We start from the raw sequence: 22,715 nt of genomic DNA, 5'->3' as shown, positions 1-22,715 counted from the left end.
AGTCAGAAAGAGGAAAACAGATACCGTATGCTAACACATATATATGGAATCTAAAAAAAAAAAAAAAAGGTCATGAAGAACCTAGGGGCAAGATGGGAATAAAGATGCAGACCTCGGGCTTCCCTGGTGGCGCAGTGGTTGAGAGTCCACCTGCCGATGCAGAGGACACGGGTTTGTGCCCTGGTCCGGGAAGATCCCACATGCCGCGGAGTGGCTGGGCCCGTGAGCCATGGCCGCTGAGCCTGCGCGTCCAGAGCCTGTGCTCCGCAACGGGAGAGGCCACAGCAGTGAGAGGCCCGTGTACCGCAAAAAAAAAAAAAAAAAAAAAAAAAGATGCAGACCTACTAGAAAATGGACTTGAGGATGTGGGGAGGGGGAAGGGTAAGCTGGGACAAAGTGAGAGAGTGGCATGGACATATATACACTACCAAAAGTAAAATAGATAGCTAGTGGGAAGCAGCCGCATAGCACAGGGAGATCAGCCAGGTGCTTTTTGACCACCTAGAGAGGTGGGATAGGGAGGGTGGGAGGGAGACGCAAGAGGGAGGAGATATGGGGACATATGTATATGTATAACTTATTCACTTTGTTATAAAGCAGAAACTAACACACCATTGTAAAGCAATTATACCCCAATAAAGATGTTAAAATATATATATATCACCTACAGCCTCCATCGTTTAAAAAGAAAAGATATTCTAAACTTAAAAAGATCCTAATCTCAGATTTTTTTTTAAGTCCTTTAGGAAAAGTCACTTTAGCTTTATAAATATAAGCAGTACATTGTTCGTGTTTGTCTCATTTTACTGTAGACTGGTGAAGGTTGAGCAGGCACTACCACTGCTTTTTGAGTCAGTTATCTAGTAAAGAGGTTCCTGTTTAAAAAAACCAAAAAAACAAAACCCAGGACAAACACTATGTGTATTTAGTCAACTATTCAGAAAGTTGTTGAGAAACGATTCAGAGGATTTAAGAAAGTGAACTAAGTTTAATATTATTTAGGTTAGGTAAGGACAATTTTTTTTCCACTTGAAGTTCATTTAAATAACAACACAGTAAAACTAAAATGAACTTAATCATCTTTCTTCCCATTTCCCAAACATGTCATTTATGTGTTGTATTTACAAGGTTTGTCATATTTGCATAACACCTCTACTATTATTTATTAAATATTTTTCCTTTCAGCCTCTCTCCTAGGCAATAATACCTATGAAACCAGAGATCTGATGGGCAAGTGTACACATTTAACCATTCTGCCATCTAAAGGATCTTGCATATTTGTCTCCACAAACACTCACCTAGTCTAACTTCCTAATTTCACTGAGGAGCAGCATGTTAAATAGTGTGCTTTTTACTTACGTGTTCATGATCTTACTTGAAGAGGATGGCAGAGCAGTTGATGGACTTGAAAAACAATAGCAATGCACAGAATCTCTTCATGGCCTGTCAGCTTAATTGTCTGTAAGATACATGTATAATTTTAAAGATACTGCAAGTTGACCTAACTCTCCTATTACCACTTTCAATTTTTTTTATGGTTCTTAAATGGCTCAACACTCTCTACCTGGTATTATCCATTCATCCAACAAATATTTCTTGGGTGCCCAACTTGTATCTGGCACTGCCTGGGTAAAGCAGTGGGTAGAACAGACAACATTCCTTGCTCTCATGAGGCTTACACTCTAGTAGATTTTTGTTGCTTTCTAAGCGTATGTCATGTTTCCTCTTCTAGATTCTAAGTCCCTAGAGAACAAGATCTGGGTCTAATTTAACTTTGACTCCTCCATAGCACCCAAGGGAGTGCTTTGCACTGTTATATCAGTAAATAATTGACTAGGGAAAGGATGCATAGCTCTTTGGTTTGTTTGACACTTTGACCCTGAGAACCACACTTATTAATCATTTTCCCTTTTTCACACATCTTTTTTCAGTTTTCAATTTTTCTGATTTCAATTTACAAAATCCTGAAGATGAGAAAAAACAGAGAGAAGGCTTGTGGTGGAGGAAAACTAGCAAATGATGGAGCAAACATGCACATTTCATCTGTTGCATTCAAAGTGCTATAACTCAGAAATGTGTCAGTGAAATAAATGCCTGAATGTTTAAATTTGCATAAAAAGTAGCCTTTAAAATATATTCAGATAACACAATGTTTTGACCTGTGTGTACTTTCCAAAATCATTCAAAAAATTATTGGGGTCTTAAATTTGCTGTATTTAAAAACACTGTTGCATACATTCATTTTGTATCAAGTAAAGTCACAAATCCTGTTTTTCCAGCTTAAGAAAATATATTGTATTTAACTTAAATTTTCATGATTTAATAAACATTTAATCTTACTAATTTTTAATGCTTAATAGGAAAGAAAACTAAATCAAAGTTTTTTTTCAAAGTGTTGCCATAGCTCGCAGTTGAGATGATGACAGTCATTTTTGCACGGATTCTTCTTCAAGAATTCAATTCACAGCTATCGACTTTTTTCCTCCTGTATTTTTCTTCCCTCTTATAAAAGAAATAAACTATACTGATATATTCAAATTCTGTGTAAAGATTAAACCTATAAGAGGGGTAGACTCAGGCTTTAAGGCTTTAAATATCATCTCTCATCTCTTTTTTTGGTGGAACTCTTCTGCCCTCACATAAATCGGTGGGGGTTTTACACGTAGCACAAAACCCCGAAAATCTGGCTCCAGGGAGTTGCTCAAGGTCATGGGCCTTTGGTAACAAGTCAAATTCTGTACCCAGCACCCCTCCTCCAGCCACTTAGAGACACTGCTTCCCCCAAAATAAGAAAGTTGTTAACAGTTCTCAGTAAGACGGAAGTATGCAAAACCTCTAAACTTTGTTACAGTCAGTACTTTTTTTAAATGGGGAAAAAAAGGTAGCAAGAGATAAAGGAAAGAGTTTACAAGTCTAGATCAGGACCAACAATGTCAGTAATGGGCCTTTTCTTGGGTCTTTGCTGCCTTTTTAAAAAATTATTAATTTTTTTATTTTATTGAAGTATACTTGATTCTTAACCACTGCCCCACCAGGGAAGTCCCTTGTGAAGACTCTTGTGATTGCATTGAGGGCCCACCTGGATAATCCAAGCTAATCACGCCACTCAAGATCCTCAATTTAACACAACTGCAAGACCCTATTAAACCACAGAAGGTAACATTTACAGGTTCCAGGGATTTGGGCCTAATATCTTTGGATGCCATTATTCAGCTACTACAGAACTGCTTGCATGTGTGTTGGTCTTTTCACCTTTGTATAATAAGGGTCTCTCACAGTGTAAGCACATCATGTGTCCTCAATAAATGAAATACACGCAGAGGTATAGTGGTATAGGCTAGGGGTCCACTATCAGTGGTCATTGGTATTCCTGCTTTGCTAAGGCTTTATTTCCCCAGGCCAGAGTTATTTCTTTTATGTGCTAATCTGTGGTTGGAAGGATATTTTACTCATGAATCAGATCAACTTATAGGTTAGAGAAATTAAGTGAAAGGGGCCTTCATACTCTCATCGCTTCTTCTGAGCTATGGTGAGGCAAAGTAACCAAAAAACTCCATTCAAACTCCATTCCTTTCAAGCCGTGGGGTGAGAGGTAGTGGAAAAGGTGGAGGGGCCCTGGCAGCTGAATGGCGACTTTCCCAGAATGTGAGAATGCGGCGTAGCTGGCTGACAAGCATGAGCTGCATTAAGAGTTGTCATCGATCTACAGGGCTGGTGAGTTGCCATTCCTTGGCCGTTTATTTTAAACACAGTATTCTTCATAAGGTAAGCTCCTAAATTCATAGCTATTACTTAACTGACCATTTCTCCATCTCGAGTCATTTGAGTTCAGTACAGGCATTTTTCTGAAATGAGGCTGTTTCTTTTTCAGTGTTCTTAAAATCATAGCCACCTTCACCATAAGAATAAGTCTGTTCCAGCCACGACTCAGTTGGAAAGACAACTCAGCCGTTACACGATTGTTTTGCTCAGCTGTTGGAAATCTTTTTCAGTGAAAGAGGAAAAAATGACTGCAATAAAGTGAACAAGCAGATTACTGTGCACAAGTAATCCCTGAAACAGTCAATTGTTTACTGCATTATAATTGTTTGTTTACTTCTATGTTGGTTTTTCATCTTTGTGCTGGTTAGAGCCGCCAGGAATCAGAAAGTTAAAAAAACTACAGAGTCCCCAAATATATCCAAGATTTGCCCAGGGTGGTGTGTATTTGGAAACTTCTGAGGCTTGAGAAAATTCTTTCATTAACATACAACATCCATCTGTAATAAAACACAATTGTCAAAATCGATTTAGATGATGGCGACTGGCATAAAGCTCATCTAACGCAGTCTGGCACCTGCCAGAGGTTTCTTTGATCAGAGAGGATTCCTTGTAGGTTGTCCAACAGGACCTACTTACCTCCTAAAATCATCTAGAACAACACTCTCCCTCTAGCCCTGCTCTAGTCACCCTTTCATGGTGGTCATATTTCTTGCAGTCAATGAAACTTTGGACATGTGTTACTAAACCAAACTTGGATCTGCTTGCCCATGCACCGTAAAGCCAATCTACTGCCACTGGGTTGTGGTGAAGGAAAGTGCAGCATTTATTGCAGAGTGCCAAGCAAGGAGTCTGGGTAGCTAGTGCTCAAAAGGCCTGAACTCCCCAGTGACTTTCAGGGAAAGGTTTTTAAAGACGGGGGCATTGGGGTTGTGGGGATGCATGCTAGTGGACATTCTTCTGATTGGTTGGTGGTGAGGTAATCGGGAGTCAACATCATCAACTTCCTGGTTCCAACCAGTCTGGAGTCCATGTGCTTGTGGTGAGCATGAAGTTAATTAACTTCTCCCTGGTAGGGATTTCTGTACCTGCAAAGCAGCCCAGAGGATATGGCTCAGAATATTATCTATGTTCCTCGAGAAAGAACTAAAGATCCTTGACTTTGTTTAACGGCTAAACTATTAGTATTTTGTCTTGCTTGACCGTTTTCCTTTCTTTCTGCATTTTCTCACTTCTCTGATTAAGTTTACTGGGGGAAGGCCTAGGAGGCTAAAGTTTTTCTACAGACAAGAGGCAGGCGGGGGGCCCTGTGGGAGTGGGGTCTGTTCTGAGAAGGCGCCATAGGGTCCTGCTCGATTACACACACTGCTCCCTCTGCTTAGAATGCTTGTCCCTCCTCCTCTTCTCTCAAGTTCTATTCATCCTTCAGATCTTAGTTCAGTCATGACTCTCTGAGAAGCATTCCTAGATTAGGTCATATCCTCTAAGCACTGCCCTAGCACTTGAGACTGTTGACAGTTTGTATTTGTTTATATGATTGTCTGATTAATTCTGCTTCCTCTGCCAGACTGTACAAAGCTCTGTGAGGACAGGGAATAAGTCAGGTTTTTGTTGTTGTTGTTGTTACCGTTATATCGCCAGCCTTTATCACTGTTGCTGGAACAGAGTGAGCATATCATAAATATTTAAATGTTGAACGAATATGTCATGGAATCTCACACTAGCTCTGCCACTGGGTTATTAGGCAAGTTATTTAACTTCACAGGGCCTCACTTTCCTCATTAGCAAGAAAATGCCTCTTACATTCCCCAAACTCTAGGATATTTATGGTTCCTGTTTTGAGCCTCCAAGATTTACTAGGCTAGAAAGCCAGCACTGTTAATTGCCTGCCGTGGAGAAGCCATATGCCAAGCTAGAAATTAGAATTACCCTCGACACCTTTGCCTTTTTCCCTAATGCCACCGCCTTGATTCCAGCTTTCCTCCACTCTCATTTAAAATACTGCAACTGCCCTCTTTACTGGTGGTCCTGTGTTTGGTCCTCTCCTCTTCCAGTCTATGCAAAGCTGGCAGCAGAACTGTCTGTAACACTGAACTGATCGTGGCACCCCTCTGCTTAAACACTTTCAGTGACTTCCACACCCCCTGGGACAAAACTCACCTCTTGAGGAGATGCCCTTCCACCGCTCCCGCTTCACCTCCTGCCCTCTCCTTCAGAACTCATGCTCCACGCAGAACTCCTCAGGGGGCTGCAACTAGACACCTGTTTCCCATGCAATTCTCTCAGCCCAGAAAACTCTCCTCCTCTCCTGCACTTACAAAGTCCCATCTACCTTTTAGACTCAGCTCAAACGTTACTGGAATGTGGCCCCCGCCTTGACCAAACCCTCATTCTCCAGGCAGAGTTTGTCACTCCCTGCCTGTATTCCCACAGAACACTTTGTACAATCCACCATAATAACACTTAGAGAGCTGTCTTTGTTTGCAGAGGGACATTTGGGTTAAGTGCATGGGCCTCAAATTCAGACTGACTGGAGCTTGAAACCAAATTCTGCAGCCTAGTTGTGTGGCCTTGGAAATTATTCTGAGTTTTAGTGTCCTAGTTTTGGAAATGGGAGATATGTAACACCTAACTCACTGGGCAGTTGGAATTACAGATTAAATGGGATAATGTGTTTAAGGCACTTAGCACAATGCCTGGCCCGTAATGTTCAATAACTAAGGGTAATTGTTGTTGGATTGTAAACATGTCAAATGCAAAGAACCAGGCCTACATTTTGCCCATCTTTGTATCCCAGTGACTGGCCATAGTGGATGCTCAGTGAATGCTTCTTGAAGTGCCTAAATGGGAAAGTATCCATTATTTTTTTTTTTTCAGGTAGGCCAGAGGCTTATTCATTTTAGGAATTTTACTGACGTGTCAAAAATTCTCCTAACCTTATGACATACTCCAAATCACATTTATCTTTCCCTTTGCTAAACCAGCCCTTAACTTACACATGCAACATAATGAGATCAAACTTGAGTTTTAAGTATTAGTGTTTTTTGCTAAATTCTCTCTTCATACATTGAGTCCTTACTGCACGCATATCAATTTCAGCCTTTACACATTCCTCGGTGAAACAGATTATATCCTTCTTTCTCATATCGCATGCAAGTGTATAGGACTTACGTGCTCAGCCCTGTTCTATGAGCTTTGCGTGTCTTAAATCCTCTATGAGACTTATAACCTAATTGACTTTTCTAAGATGACAGTGCGTGGTCAAACCGATTAGAACCACCGCAAATTCTAGCCGTGTGTTCTGGCCACAGCATGGCATCGCCCCCAACAAGTCTAAGTCCCTTGACTGCAAGGTTATCTCCTTCCTTCTCCGCATCGCTGCCTGTATGCAGAGACTGAGTGAGCAAGCCTGACCAGTGCATTTCCTTTTCCGTCTACGTAAGTAACTTCCACCAGAGGGGCAGAGGCAGAGTAGGTTCACAATGAATACTTGAGAGACTCTCTGGGAGGTCTGAAGTCTCACAGGGTTTAAACACCTTTAACCTTGGGGAAGCACCCTTTAACCCTCAGCACGTCAAACTTTGCTATTGTGGTTTCTCTTCGGTGTCCCCTGAGGACTCCTTCTAGGGTCCTTGACAAGGACAGAGGAACTGAACTTAAGGTTGAGAAGCATCTTGGGCCCCCCCGCCCCGCTTTCAATTAACCAAGCGCGGGTCACGCCACGGGGTTCTCCGGGCGGCGTTGGATACCTGACCCCCGGGCGACCCCTTCCCGCCCACCGGAAAGCCGGCAGCGTCCAGCGCTCTCCGTGGAGACGCCGCGGAGGCGCAGACGCCTCCCGCCCTCCTTCCAGGAGCCGCCTGGGATGCAGATCCTGGCAGCTGCCACACCGGAAGCGGCCCCGGGCGCGTGCGGGGCGGCAGCCGAGGGTCCCGCACGCGGGGCGGGGCCGCCGGGCAGGTCCCCCGCCTCCCGGAGGCGCGCGAGGGCCGGGCGGGGCCGCCGTCCCTTCCGGGGAGCGGTGGCTGCCGCCGCGTCCGCCGGGCAGCTTCCCACCCCGCCCCCCCACGGCTCTGGGTGACGCTTCTCCAATAACAGCTCGCGGGGAGCCGTAGCTGGGGGCTCCGCCGGCGCCGGGGACCCTCCGCGCCAGCCCGGCCGCCGGCATGAGGGCCGAGGGCGACGGCGGTCTGGAGCGCTTCTGCAGCCCCGGCAAGGGCCGGGGGCTGCGGGCCCTGCAGCCCTTCCAGGTGGGGGACTTGCTCTTCTCCTGCCCGGCCTACGCCTACGTGCTCACGATCAACGAACGGGGCAACCACTGCGAGTTTTGCTTCGCCAGGTAGGGCGGTGCGGGCCGGCGGCGGCGGCGGGCGGGAGCCTGGGGCGCCGCACGGACGGGCTGGCGGACCGCGGCGGGAGGAAGTGCGTGCGGCCCGCGGGGTCCTAGCGCCGGCGGCTCGCAGGGGAGGGGGCGGGCTGCGCCCTTGAACCCCGGACCGGCTGTGCCACGTGCATTAGGAAAGACCAGCCAAGTTTTCGCCGCACGTCCTGCGCGGCATGTTTTCCGAGTCGCTCCCGCGGGATGTGCAAACTGGCGAGGTGCAGGGTCCTGCCCTCACACGTGGGCTTGGAGCCAGGCTTCCTCCCAGCGCTGGCACGCACTGCCCACTCGGTGCGTTGCCAGCGGGGCCCCAGGTTCGCGCAGCCACAGCCTGTCACCTTTAACTTGTGCTAACTGCGATGTGTTCTGTGGCCCACAGTCTCTTCTGCCGCAGATTTGCCGTGTTTTCTCCAAGGAACTTAATGACACTTAATATTTCATGTAAAGTACATGGCCCCTCTTCTTTCTTGTCACCCTCTGCACTTGGTATTCGGAGAGAAGCCAGAGGAGTACTGACCACACACCCGTGGTTCAGAGGGGCTGCACTGGTGGGACGTATCTAGCCCTGGTTTGGGACTGGGAAAACATGGCTGCTGGGGGGATGAGGCAGAACGTATGGCTGGAATTGGTATTTAATTGTAGCATGTCATGTATGTGTGTATATGTGTATATCTTCACATACACCAACACATAATTATATCTTCAAGCCTTATGATAGTTTCAGACGTGAAAGTCGTGTCAGAAGTCATGAATGCAACACTCTTTCCATTTTACAGGGGAGAAAACTAATGCCCAGAGAGGAAGTGTCACTGTGTATGTCTAGTCACACCCATAGTTAAGAAAATGAAGTCTGGTGTCTTCAGTTCTGCCCATTTCCTACCTAGTTAAGTGCTCAATAAAATTACTGAGGCAGGAAGCATGGCATTGGAGTTAAATTCGTACAGGGCCTTCCAGGACCCTGCTTTACTTTCTTTGAACCTCAGTTTCTTCATCTTTGAAGTGGAGATTCCTGGGCTAGATTAAGCCCACCTGAGGTCCTGCGGGTACCTTTGGAATACAGGTCTCAAGTCCAACACACGCTGAAGTACTCAATCTCCGAGACGTGTTCCTCTCATTCCACGGTAAGACAGAGCAAAAGAAGGGACAAAAGCTAAATACTATAGTAGTCTTGTCCAGACTCCCTGCCAGAGCTGTCTTCCGCTTGGGGGGACCTGGAAAGGAACTAGACACAGAATCATGCCGTGGGCAGCTTAAGGGCTGTATGTGATGTGGCTCTTTGAATTGGTGAGCCAGGAGCTGAAGGGTCATGGCACCACTTTGCGACGTTTGAGTGAAGTGAGCATTGGGTTTTCCCAAAGTTAAAAAGGCTGCTGTGTCTGGTCCCTTGATCTTCTGAGCCTTGCTGTGGCTCAGAGTCTGAAGCAGTGTGGGTGTCTGGAGTGGCAGGAGCAAAGCAAGGTCACCCAGCACAGAAGGGACCTCCCTCCATCAGGGATCCTGGTGATTCCTGGGGTCCAGCGTGGGAGAGAAGACTGCGGTACCAGGCACATAGTAGGTGCTCAGATGGTAGTTGCCTGACCACTCCTCCAGTGAATGAAAGATCAAATCCAGCTGGGTTCTCAGTGGAGAAGCAGAGCTGAGAGATTCTTCTCTTTCGCTGTGAGCCTCCACACTCTATCTACTACACACACCCCCGACCTTAGAACAGGAAGGTACAGTCAAGGTGCAACTTGGCAAATCACCCTGCCATATGGGACAGTGTTTGCCTTTGTTTTCCCTTTTTCTGAATGACATTCATCAGTGTCACTGTTGCCTTAGATCCCTCACCAGGGCTACCCCCTCCCTGCATTGGGGTGGGACTGCTGCACCCCCCCCCCTTTTCTCTGGCTTAGGTGAACTTCTGTCAACATCCACAGCTCCTTTCCTCTTTCCCCAAGGACTCATTTGAAATCAACTAAAATAACACACAAGAAATGATGACATCATGATACCTGTGAAATTAGAGATATATTTGTATTCCACTCTGGTTTCCATTAAATGCGATTAGTTTGGAATTAGTGGCTAGATCATTCTCATAGATTTAGCACCGTTTCCTCTGTCAACTGTCTGTATAGACCGAGGACAAATTATTCTGTCCAGCTGTACTAGAGGAAGGCATATATGTCCCCACGATTCCCCCAGGGGGTAGGAGCAGAATTCTCAAATACTGAAGCATACAGGGCAAAATCCACGACTTCCCCTCCCCTCCCATAAAAAGAAAACTACACCTTATCGTTTCTTGTACCAGAAGTTGAAGGTAAATAACGTTGCTTAAGACAAATGAGCCACTACAGATCTTCCCTATCATATTAATTGTATCAGGGTTTGACTTATTTTGAAGGAAAATAAGTGATTTTTTTCGGGAATAACTATGTTCTATAAGTTGAAAAATAATGGGAATTCTCTTAAGTCACAGTGGAGTGGGATTCTTACTGTCAGGGCAGTGCAGACAAAAGTTTGTATTTGTGTCACATTTACTCAGGGTGACACTTGGGAAGATGTGTATCTTGCCTCAGCTGCTAGAAGGCAGCCCCTAAAAATATAAATGTCTTCCAGTTGGGAGCTGTCCTCATCAGACCTCTCAGATGCGTTTTATGTACACACACAAACACACACACACACACACACACACACACACACACACACACACACACACACACACACACACACACACACACACACACACACACACGTTGGCCTGGCCAGCATTTTGTGGCACAGTTTTTACATTATATTTCACTTGGTATTTGACATCTCTTAACACTTGCTAGTATTTGTCTCAGAAAGGAAAAAATCTGTAACCCTGGGTTCCATGAATATTCATTGTGTGTGCAGTTCCTCAGGAGGGCGGATGTACCCCTCTTGATCTTTCATTCTCTTGACTCATGGGTCATTTAAAGGCAGGAATATTGTCTTTTTTGTCTGTTTGTTCAGCGTATTGGGGCAAAGTAGGAAGGCCCACTTCACCTCCTTGGGCTAGAGCTGTTGGAACCTGGTTTCAGGAAATTTACATTCTGTCTGGCTCAGTCAGAGCGGTTGACGTAAATATTAGAATGTTTGCACGATCAAAATCCTGTGATTGAGATGGCCTATGTCGGCAGTTATACAGGTGTAATGTCCCCCCGATTTTTTTTTCTGTAGCAGCATTCATCTCTTCCCCACTGTTTTACCAAACAAGTCATCTTTCGTTGATCTTAATCAGTATTAAGAGATGTGAACCCTTGATCCTGTTCTTAAGGTTCTCTGAAAGAGCCCTGGGCCTGAAGCTGCTCTCGGAAGGGGGTGCCATCCCCAGGGCTGCTGTGATTCTGCTTATTCCGAGAACATTCTCTGAGACTTGGACAGTCTCTGAGGAGAGAAATGGCTTCCGATTGTTCTCAAATTATCTTGTTCTCTGAATGAAAAATTGGACACACATGCTCCAATAAAGGATTCCCTCCATCTTTTTACGTGTATTTTTAAGAAATGGGTAGGAAGATTAAAATACACAGACAACAGATTTCCTCTAAAAAAGTTACATGAGAGAGTATAAAGTTAAACCATCTGTATAGTAGATAATGAGGTATTGGGTTGCCATTTTCAACATTTCAGTATTTCAAGTTTTTCGTTTATTTAGAGACTACAAAGGAGGGACTTCGGGGCCAGATTGACTGGGTTTGAATTCTGGCTTCATCCCTTCCCGATGGTTTGTCTTGAGGCAAATTACTTAACCTGTCTGAACTCCCGGCTTCCTGTATCTGTAAACTGTGCACATTAACACCCACCTACTGGGCTGGCCCTGAGACAGTGAAGTCAAGTGCCTAGCACGGCCCGGACACTTCGGGAGCTGTCAGAACTGGCCCCGTGTCTTGCTTGTAGGGACGTGTTTGATAAGCTCTCTTGGCTAAATGTTCAATAGTGTGATAACATAGTCTCACTTCAGGGACATTTTTTTATGGTGGTGGCATTGGGGTGGGGAAAACTGGGAAGGAGATACTGTATCTTGTTGACCAATGGAGTGATCATTCAGATGGCACGTTGACCCAGAGTTAAAAGTGGCAGTTCTCAGCCTCGGGTCCCCCAGCATAATAATGGGCGTCTGGAATCAATTTTCAGTGTTTTTCGAAACCTGACAGAACTGATATGATTAGCCTACACAGATAAAGCTTTTTGAAACAAATGAGGCTCGTGTATCTCCGAAGTGCTTAGATACTTTAATACTCTTTTACCGTGGGATTAAACAAATGTTTGAAAAGAGAAATGGAGGAAAGCAGAATTTTCCACCTAGCAAGGATACCGTGGCTCCTCTCTGCTCTTTGCTTCCAGCATGATTCTTTCAGCTGTGGCAAGGAGCCGTCCTGCAGGACTTCAGATGTGCCGAGTGCCAGCACACGCACATTCTTCATACGCGGGAGCAGAGTTTCTGTTATAGCTTATCAGGGCTCAGTGACCAAGCTGCACATTTGGAAGCGATTTGAGATGAAAGAGACAGAACGGCAGCAGGATATCCTGAAGTGAAATTCAAACCCTGGTGAGTTAAAACCACCATCTAACACCTTTCCCTCCCAAAAGCAATTGCACAAAATCCTCTCACAAAAATGTGAAGATCCCACATAAAATGACGTTCCTTTAAATCGTGTTGCTCTTTGCAGCTCACAGAGCATTCCAGATACATTCTTATTTTGATCCTCCCAAGGATGGCCTGTGTAGAGAAGACCTTATCCCATTTTATGTAGGAAGTAACTGAGGGCTGGAAAGCTTGTTTCCTTGAATTTCACATTTTTGGGGTCAGATATTGATTGAGCGTGTCCTAGGGCCAGGCTCTGTGTCCTTCGTGGAGGGAACCATGTCTCCCTATTCTGAGTGTTGTTTTCCTTCCCTGCCCCTTTTGACCTGAATCTACCGTGTGGTTCACACCTGGACACCAGGACTTAATTCACTTCTGATTTCTCAAGTGAATGCAATTTTTAGCACCTCTCTTCTTTTGCTTCCCCTTCCCCCAAGAGATAATTCAACAGATTAACGCATTGTTTCTAAAAGTTCAACAAATAAATTGATTCAGCTGTCTTGTATCTTGTGCTGCTTTGGGTCCAGAGGTTTTTTATTCCAATGCTTTGGAATTTGCATAAGAGCTACATATATTCTTCTGTATTATCCACTATTACCTGATAAAATGTAAAAAGAAATACAAGGCTTTGGTCCTTTTGTGGGTTTGGGACATTTTTCAGTATGCTCGAGTTATTTAAGACGAGTTTACCATCTTAGTGTTTATAGCTACGTATAAAGAGTTTGTTTCTGTGCCCTCTGCTAGGGCAGCATGAGAGTATAAACCCCCTGTCTTTTTTTTTTCCTTAAACATACCCAGTCTTCAGAACTCTACTCTGTGCAAGGTTAAATGGGCATGGTTTGGAAACAGAATTCATGGTGCAGCTGTGCTAAGAGGCCCCAAGATGGTATTCCTGTAGGACAAGCATATGGCGCACTATCTGTCAGAAGATTCTTTTAAAGATCCTCAGAAATGTCTTAAATTTCTTTGGGAAGATCCAGGGCTCAGGGCTGTAGCTTGGCAGCAACTGGTCTTCAGGAGGACGCAGAACGGGTGAGAACCTGGGACAGTGATGTTGTCTGTTATAGAATTTGAAATAGCAGCAAAATGCAAAGTTTCTACTTGATTTTGGTGTTTGAGACGTACCTCTTTTGCCTGAGGTTCATTATCCCCTTTCTTTTTCTTGTCAATATAAAGAAAATATGAAATAATTACAATTTTAAGCCACTTTATTTCTGCTTCCCAAGGAGGCAATCAATATTACAAATATCCCTTATGTAATTGGAGTCATCAGTAGTAACTGAGGTCACTCCCACCCATACACACACCTTGTTTTCTGAGTTCAAGGCGTGCTTTCATCTGATCTGCGTAAGGACAGTTTGACTGAAATGAATTTCTCTGTTATTGATTCTGCATTCCCATTTCCTGTTCTCTCACAGACAGCCCCTCTCTGGGTTTGCCTGTTTGTCTTTGCACCTGTGAGTATATATGCCCTGATCACCTCCAGGGAACTAGACAGACATGGAACAGGCCACCCTGATTGTACTTGACCAGATGCAGACTTTGCACCGTCCTTTGGTCAGCCTGGCGGCTAGGTGGTTTCTGGAGCAGTCCTCTTGCCCTGGAGAGGGGCCAGCTCTGGCACTAGAGGTCTCTCAGTCCCCTCTCAAGGGATTCGCAATATCAGCCTCTGTACACCACCATCACTCTCCCACTCACATCCCCAACCCTTGCATCTCTGGATTTCTAGCAAATCTGTGGTAGTTTAGGGGTGCAGCCCTCCAGCGGGGAATTGACTGAAGTAACTGCCTTTTCAGGGGCTGAACCCATGACCTTGGCCTCATTAGCACAGGCGCTCTAACCAGCCACAAAGCCACACACCTCACTTTGTGTAACTTCTGCTGACTCTGTTCCTACCACCCTCGGAGGCCTCCTTTTCAATTGCAAAGGCGTTCACACCAACACAATAGAACAGAAGGAAACCAGATCTCTTCTAGACTTCTCTGAAGGCCAGAAATATGCAATTTAGCAGGAAAATAATACCAAAACGTCTTGAGGGTTCAGGAAACAACTTATCTTTCTAGTCCATGCACTTGCTGAGAATCCAGCTGCGTGTCTCAGATTTTTCTTCAATCAAAAATTTAAAAATACTATGGAACTCCCCGTGCCAATTTATTAACATAAAATCCGGGGACAAAGTGGAAGGTTTCAGATGACTGAGTGGAAATATGGCATGCACGTTATTAACACGGATTGGGTTTGCTTTTTAAAGAAGGAGAATCCATAAGTGCTTATCTTTGGCAAGTTTATAGTCCCTAGAAACCAAAATAAACGCTCGCCTGTGATAGCTGAGCCACCGGCGTGTATCAGCAAGTGCACTATGACGAACAAGGCGTCTCAGAGCCCCGGGAATCTGCAGTCACCGTGGGGGAGAGGAAAACTAAGGGCGACGCGCTTACCAAGAAGCGAATTTCACACCGAGGCCTGAAGACATAGGCGTATCCTGCGGGGAGAGGTGGAAAGAAACCGGCTGACCAGCAAGATGCAGTTTTTCATCTGAGTCAAGTAAAATCTCAAGGATTTTATATCCAGGCACTCGCAAGGAGTTATGTTGCCATCTGTGACAAAATGAAAAGATCTTGGACGGGAGGAGCTTTTTCTCTTCAGTCTGTGAGGACCAGGAAAGGCTCTTCAAGGGATATGGGCCCTGGGCTCACATCTTGTTGATTTTCCTCACCACAGCAGTGTTTGTACAGGAAACACCCTGGTGCAATCGGAGAAATCTCTTATCTGTCAGTTGCACAAATCTGTAGCAGAGTGATGATTGCTGTTCACGGTGATAGCTTCACATGTTCTTAAAACCTCAACAGTAAGAGACATTTAATTATGAGCAGATGGTAAACTCCCTGAGAGCAGGGATTCTCTTTTTAATGTATTCAGCAAATATTTATATTTATGGAGCCCTCGCTGAGTTCTGAATCCCTAGGAAACAACTGTGCAGAAAAGGGACACCCTCCCTCCACAGAGCTTATATTCCAGGAGGTTTTATTCATCTTTATAAACCCGTTGTCGACTGAAGAAAAGCACAACATGAGAGTTGTGAGTTAAGTTTTATTTGGGGCAAAATGAGGACTGTAGCCCGGGACACAGCCTCTCAGAGAGCTCTGAGGGACTGCTCTTAGCAGGTGGGGTGTGACGAGGTCAGTGTATATGCGATTTTGGTGAAGGGGCGTACATGCAGTCAAACACACATTTTGGCAGAAGGTTCCTGCCAGTCTCAGGAAGGTTGCTGCTAGTCACGACGAGCAGATGTCTCTGTTAATCATTTCAGTGCTTTTCTGGATATGAGAAGGTGTCAGAAATTGGGCTCATAAAATCTTCTGAAAATTTCTAACTATCTGAAGGCCTGTTCTGCCAGTTCTTTCCAGAGCACAGAGCGCCTCGTTCCTGATCTCCACCCTGAACTCCTTTTGGGGGTGTCGAAGGTCACCGACCGCGGTGGCTAGTGACCTCATCCTTGTAGAGGCAGATGGCAAGTGACAGATTTTAGTTGACACTGTAGTGCATTGAACTTTGTCATTTTAGCAGATTTTTTTGTTAAAGGCATAAGGTTTTGGGTTGAGTGTTTTCCTTTTATGGAACACTGATAAAGTATGTCATAAAGAAAGCTCTTAACAAAGAAGTTTAATCACACACGCTGGTTCATGACTTATGCAAACTAAGGGAGGGCTTTGATCAGATAATAGTTTGGTCTAATAAAATTGTGGCATCCCTGCATTGGGTTAAAACAGCAGCACTTTGGGTAGACATTTTTTAGAAGTTGATGAAATTTAGTCTACTCATACACCTGAATAAATATTTCTAAATGCTACTTTAAAAAAAACCTTTAGGGTTTTTTCACCTTAAAAACTTTCAGGCTCCCCAAGTAGTAGAGATTTAGAAACAGTCTACTTATTTCACTCAATATTTAATTGATTTCGGCACATGTTCAGGCCTTTCAAGGCACCTAGCTGCTAAATATTTTCTAGGCACAGAGGGGGAAAGCAGCCCACTGCCACCTTCTCTTTCTGCGCATCTTCAGAGAGTGGCCCTGGTAGGACTCCACCGGAGGGTCAGTGCTGCCTGCTGGCACGCTCCGAGGGCTGGGCATCTGGGGTGATGTTTGGGTCCACCTTGCTCTGCAGTGTTAGTTTCATTTCAGCAGCTCCAAACTGCTTATAGTGGTACACACACACACACACACACACACACACTCACACTCACACTCGCGTGTCCTTGCACCCATAGCACCTTGTGCATACTTCCTTCATACACTCGCTCCTTGACTCAGGAACCAGGTCTTACTCAACTTTGTAGCCTAGCACTTAGCCTGAGGCCTGGCACCCCGTGACCTCAGTAAATATTTATTAAATGAATAGTCTCATTTCTGCAACTTATTTTACTAGCGGTTCTTTGGACAGGCCTCATCCCCTATCTATATATGTACATCACATACCAATATATATACAACTCTGCTTGTTCTTAGAAATGAATCCTTATAAATAACCAGAGAACCCTTCATTGATCCCTGTTTTCTTCAGGACAAAATCTTGACTGCTCAAGTCCTCCGTATTCAGTGCTCTTCCCACCCTGTCTAGTGTTATCCCTCGCTACTGTTTCATTTAAACCCTAAACAAAATCTGAGTGGTCTTTCCAGTACCCCACAAAGGTGCTGTGTCATTCCTCATTCTTCCCAATGTCCACTTGAACCAAGAATGCTCCTCTGTGCCTTATTCCCCTACTTAACCCTCTAACTTCTTCCCTGGTAGGGCCTTCTACTCTAAGTCTGTTCATCCTGAACAGAGACCCAGCTCAAACTGCATCTCTTTTTTTTCTTTTTCTGGCCGCACCATGAGGCTTGCGGGATCTTAGTTCCCTGACCAGGGATTGAACCTGGGCCACAGCAGTGAAAACGCCAAGTAACCACTGGACCGCAGGGAACTCCCCACATTGCATCTCTTTTTATGAAGCTTCCTCTTCAATACTTCAGCCCACAATCTCTTCATTTTATTTAGTTAGTACTTTGTTTATTTGACAGGAGTTTACTATTTACTCTTTATTTGTATCTGTTCAAACGATATATAAGTTGGAGTTATCAAGGTCTAGTCCAAAATCGGGGTAATTCACCTAAGTAAATTGACAATTCGATTTTTTATTGTTTGACTGTAGGAAAATGAAATGAAGAGGATGAGAGTGTCACCTCTTAAAATTCTTCTGTAACCAATTAAGGTGCACTTTCTTGCACGATTTAGAGCAGGTCACATGTTTCTGGGGCCAGGAGTTAATACTCACGTTTGGAGGCAGAGGGCCTGACCATATTCTGGAACTCAGGCTTATCATTAGGTTATAAAGGTATTTTTACATGGCCTGTTTCTACTCTGTGGCCAGAATGTTGAAGTGAGGGGTGTTGTTAGGAACATTTTAAGCTTTTAAATAGTTACATTTGTATGACTTTTTTGTCCTTTTCCTTGATATTTAATCACCTAGGTGTTGTAGACCTTACGGCAACGGCAGTCATAGGAGGATCTAGTATTGTGCTCGTTACAAAGTACTGTTGATGACATCTGTCATTTATTGTCCCATTGGAAGAAATGGTGGCTGTTGCTTATTGGCAGTTCCTGTATGAGAGAACTCGTTGGTTGTTTCTTTCCTTTTTTTTTTTCTTCTTTAAATGGCATATTTATTTTTTCAGCTTTAAAAAAACTGTGGTAAAATATACATAAAACTTAAGCATTTTTAATGCTTTACAATCAGTGGTATTAAGTAAATTTGTGTAACCATCACCACTCTCCATGTCCAGAATGTTTTCATCACCCCAGACAGAAATTTTCTATCCTCTAAACATAACTTCCCATCACCCCAACCCAAGGGGCCGCTCTGAGGAGGGTCGCTCTGGAGCGAAGCCCCTCCTCAGGGCCCTGCCTTTCCCCAGGACCCGGTGCCCCACTCGGCTGGCACCTGCCAGACACAACACCAAAACGCAGCCCCCAGCGGCAGCCTCCTCCCTAGCATTTTCTCAGACTTAAAGCCGAGAACAAGTTAAGCAATTATGTGCTTCTTTAACCTCCTGTCCCAATACTGCACCTGGAGAATGAAAAAGTGAGGTGGACAGTTACCTGGGATGTAGCATCCCTGATGGGATCCTGACACAGAAGAAACACATGGGGGAAAAACTAAGAAACTCTGAACAAACTATGTACTCTAGTTAATAATGTATCAATATCACTTCATCAATTGTAGCAAATGTACAGCTAATGTAAGATGTTAACAATAAAGGAAATTGTGTGTGTGCCTGGGTGTGTGTGAATGTGGGGGGCTGTAATGAGGGCATTCTGTACTCTTAACTTTTCAGTAAATCTAAAACTGATCGATTGGTTGCCACGTTGCAGGGCGTGTGGGATCTTCCTTCCCGACCAGGGATCAAACCCGTGCCCCCTGCAGTGGAAGCTCAGAGTCTTAATCACTGGACTGCCGGGGAAGTCCCTAAAACTGTGTTTTTGTTTTTTTTCTTAATATAGTCTATTACCAAAGAAAGTGAGGCGGGTCTGTCGTGATGATCTCGTGTGTCACCTCCTTTTGAGGGCCAGACATCCTAATGGGCGGTGGGTGCCTTAGGTTCTGGGGAAAAGGATCCCAATGTGGCTATGCCTAGACTGCCCAGGGGCAGGCCCCGCCCTGTATGGTGAAACTCACAACTCTGGGCCCGTGGTTCCAGCATCCTAATTATGTGCTCCCAGAACACCACGGTCCTGTTAAGGTTTTCCAGACACTGGGGCTGATGATGGAAACAGGGGACGCGAGTGATGGGTGGGTCTCATGGGTCTCATGGACGAGGGCCGAGTCCCTTCTGGAGGCGCGGCACAGGCCCCCTTGGGGTACAGAAGCCACCTGCTGGAAGGCCTGCGGGTTGAGCAGGTTGATACCTGGGTCCAACCCTGGCTCCTTCACTCCAGGCTGTGCGGCCTCAGCAAAGTCTCCCTGTCTACGACACTGACCCCACACGGCTGCTGGAAAGATCTAGGAAGACAGCTAAAGTCAAGTGGTTCGCACCCAGAGGGTGCAGGCCCACCGCACACCCACTCTCTACGGCTGGTGCCTGAAGTCAGCCGAGGAGAGGGGCGCTGCCCTGCTCTGCTCGGCACGTGATCCATGGCCAGCTTTCTGGGCAGATGAATGGGGTGCCCGCTTCCCCGGGCCGCTGCGTCCCGCCAGGCCTTCGCCCCGCTTCTAACTTGGCAGGGTATTCCATGCACCCTGCTTCACCTAGGCCCGAGGCAACCCTGTTCCCCTGGCAACACTGTACCCACGTCACAGGCGAGGAAACTGAGGGCCAGATCACGTTTTAGGCGGGCTCTTAATTCAGCAAGTGTTCGAACTCGACTTGCCCACGGCCGTGTGCGGAGGCCGAGACGGGCCGGCAGCCCGCAAGCTTCTGAGTTTAGGTCTCTCCGGCCCTTCGCAGCTGTTCAAAGATGCCACCGTCACCTCGGCCGAGTGCCCGGGAGTTGGCTCGGTCACGTGCCCTATGGCCCCTGTTTCTTTCCTTTTGACTTCTCAATCGGTAGGCATCAGGGAAGTCAAAGGCAAATTGCAAGGAAGTGTCATTCTCATCTCCCACAAAATTTGATACAGAGTTTCAGAGGAGAATGTTAAATTTAAAAGCGCGTACATCTCTTCTTCTGGCAGGATTCAACTGTTAGGGATTTTACAGGGCCTGCACGATGAGGCTTGGTTGTAGGTGTTGTCCAGTGGCTGAAAAGAGTAATATAATGTTCACTGTTCAGTAGGGTCAGTAGTTCTCTGCTCTATCCATAAGCCTCATGAATTTTTTTCTTTCTAAGGCAAAGGTAAATTTCATCTCAACTAGAGCCTGCATTAAAACAAATCCTAAATTAGCATCCTCACCGTTTTTTCATTGCTGAGCCTGACTTTTCATGAATCAGTGATGTGGAGAGTCATGTCTACAGTATTTCTTTAGCTTTACTGAGGAATAATTGACAGATATGATTGCTGTATTTAAAGCGTACAATGTGATGATCTGATATACATAGAGGTTGTAGAGTGATTACTAAGGTCAAGATAATCAACACATCCATCACCTCACCTAGGTAACTTCCTTTTGTGTGGCAAGAATGCTTAAGCTCAACTCTTAGCAACTTTCAAGCATACAATACTGTCTTATTAACTGTAGTGACTGAGCCGTACAGTAGATCCTTATTCTTCCTACAACCGAAACTATACCCTTTGACCTGCGTCACCCCATTTCCCCCAGGGTCATCGTTTTATAACAAGGTCAACCATTCAGTGCTGACCACCAAGCCCAGCTTTATCCTTGTAAATCACAGCTCCTATTCCAATATTGGGGAAAACCTATTAGTTGCTGCCTTACTGCCCTAAATATTTCCCGCCTCCCCGGAGGCCCTGGGCTCTAACTTTTAACAAGCCTCAGAACAAAGCCTGATGCCCAGGGGAAGGTTCAGCCCTGCTCTGGGAAGACGTTCCCACAGCAAGTGGTCCCATTTTCACTGTTACATTGTGGATTAAAGTGCTATGTGGAGCATCTTTCACTGTTACACAAAAACCAGTACCCTGAATATTATCCTTGTCCCCTGACCAGGGTTATAATAGGGTTCTGCCACAATTTCTCCAATTTTTATTTCTCTCAAATAGAAATTTGCTAGTGTAACCACCCTCTCTGGGTGGGAGGCTAACTTTGTTTCTGATTGTCTTATTTCAACCCGTGGAGAAGTTACATTGCGCCACCGGGGCTTTTTTCCTTTTCTCTTTTTCATTTGGCCGGGACTGCCTCTGTTCCACAGAGCCTACTTGTCATTTCTTCTGTCACCGTTAGTTAAAAGTAATTGTTATTGCAAACCCACTCCATGCCAGTATCATTCTCTTTCATGGGGAAAACCCACGAAGCATTCATTTCAGTAGCAGAAAGGAGGGAGCTTGCAGGATCAAATCCTTTTGATCTCCACCAACAGCGCCTGTGGCAACGCATTTAACTAGCAGGAGTTGTTAATTACAACCCTAACTTGTTGATCTTCCTGGCTTCTGAATTTTAAAAGCAAGAAAATTAAACATGGCGTGTTTCTCCTCCAGTAGAAAATGACAGGAGCGTGTCTTCTAAGTTCTGTCCCAGTCGCTAATAATCAGATACTTGCATTTTCCTGTAACATTTCTTTCCTCCCTTTGTGGATAGAACCATTTCTTAAGTTCAAAGAGCCCTTCCATTCACAGCAGGGTAGATGTTTGCCTGTAAAACAAAGGCTTTAGAAGCATAAATCCTCTAACTATGAGTCTGAGTGACATTGTACTGAAGATATTTCAGGAGTTGACATCACTTAAAAAACACACACACACAAAAGAATGAAGGCTAATTAAAAGTCTAGTAGTCCTAGGCTTCACGGGTTATTTTCTCATTTAATTTGCATAACAAACCTATGAGGTAGAAACTGTATCTTTACAGTGGAGGAAACAGGTTCAGAAAGGATTACTAATTTGCCCAAGATCGCACAGCACCTCCGGCACCAGAAAGAAGAAGGGACTTGAGATGGGGAAGTAGGAAAAGTAACTCATCGTTTTCATCCTACATTGTGAAGCGGGAATCAGGAGGAGGCGGAAAGAAAGCTGAGCCTTCCTTTTTTAAAATTTGCACCTGGCTTCTAGAATATTTTCTTGTCATAGTTCAAAAATACGGCGTCTGCCACTTCATTCTGACCATCATCAAGGTAGCTAAACAACCTAATACATCCTGTGTGTGCCAGTCATTCTTTAAGAAGAGTTACATTGTAAAGTCTGCATTGCAGAGAAGAATGCTTCAGCGCTCTTCTTCGGCAGATTTAGCACTCAGAAACACTCAACCCAAATGGATGACCATAGGCCTAGGCCAGTGGTTCTGCATTCTGGAAGCACGTTGGATCCGGGTAGTTCTCTAAAACTCCCAACACAAATCAATCTGATGAGAAC

General features: G+C 45.1%; 1 protein-coding gene across 2 annotated transcripts in view; it reads left to right on the top strand.

Moving 5' to 3' along the window:
- The first annotated feature begins 7,734 nt into the window (after window positions 1–7,734).
- SMYD2 (SET and MYND domain containing 2) overlaps window positions 7,735–22,715 on the top strand; it is a 50,675-nt gene continuing 35,694 nt past the window's right edge. Inside the window, exon 1 of one of the 2 annotated variants that reach the window (XM_067728970.1) lies at window positions 7,735–8,098. In XM_067728970.1, the coding sequence (XP_067585071.1) occupies window positions 7,926–8,098 (173 nt within the window). In that variant the 5' untranslated portion in view covers window positions 7,735–7,925. The remainder of the gene's footprint in view (window positions 8,099–22,715) is intronic. The other variant, XM_067728968.1, reaches the window with a different exon arrangement.

The sequence above is a fragment of the Pseudorca crassidens genome, chromosome 2 (genome assembly GCF_039906515.1).
Source record: "Pseudorca crassidens isolate mPseCra1 chromosome 2, mPseCra1.hap1, whole genome shotgun sequence".
NCBI classification, from domain to species: Eukaryota; Metazoa; Chordata; class Mammalia; order Artiodactyla; family Delphinidae; genus Pseudorca; species Pseudorca crassidens.
Note: the sequence above shows the minus strand (reverse complement) of the source record. Positions and strands in the feature narration are given on the sequence as shown.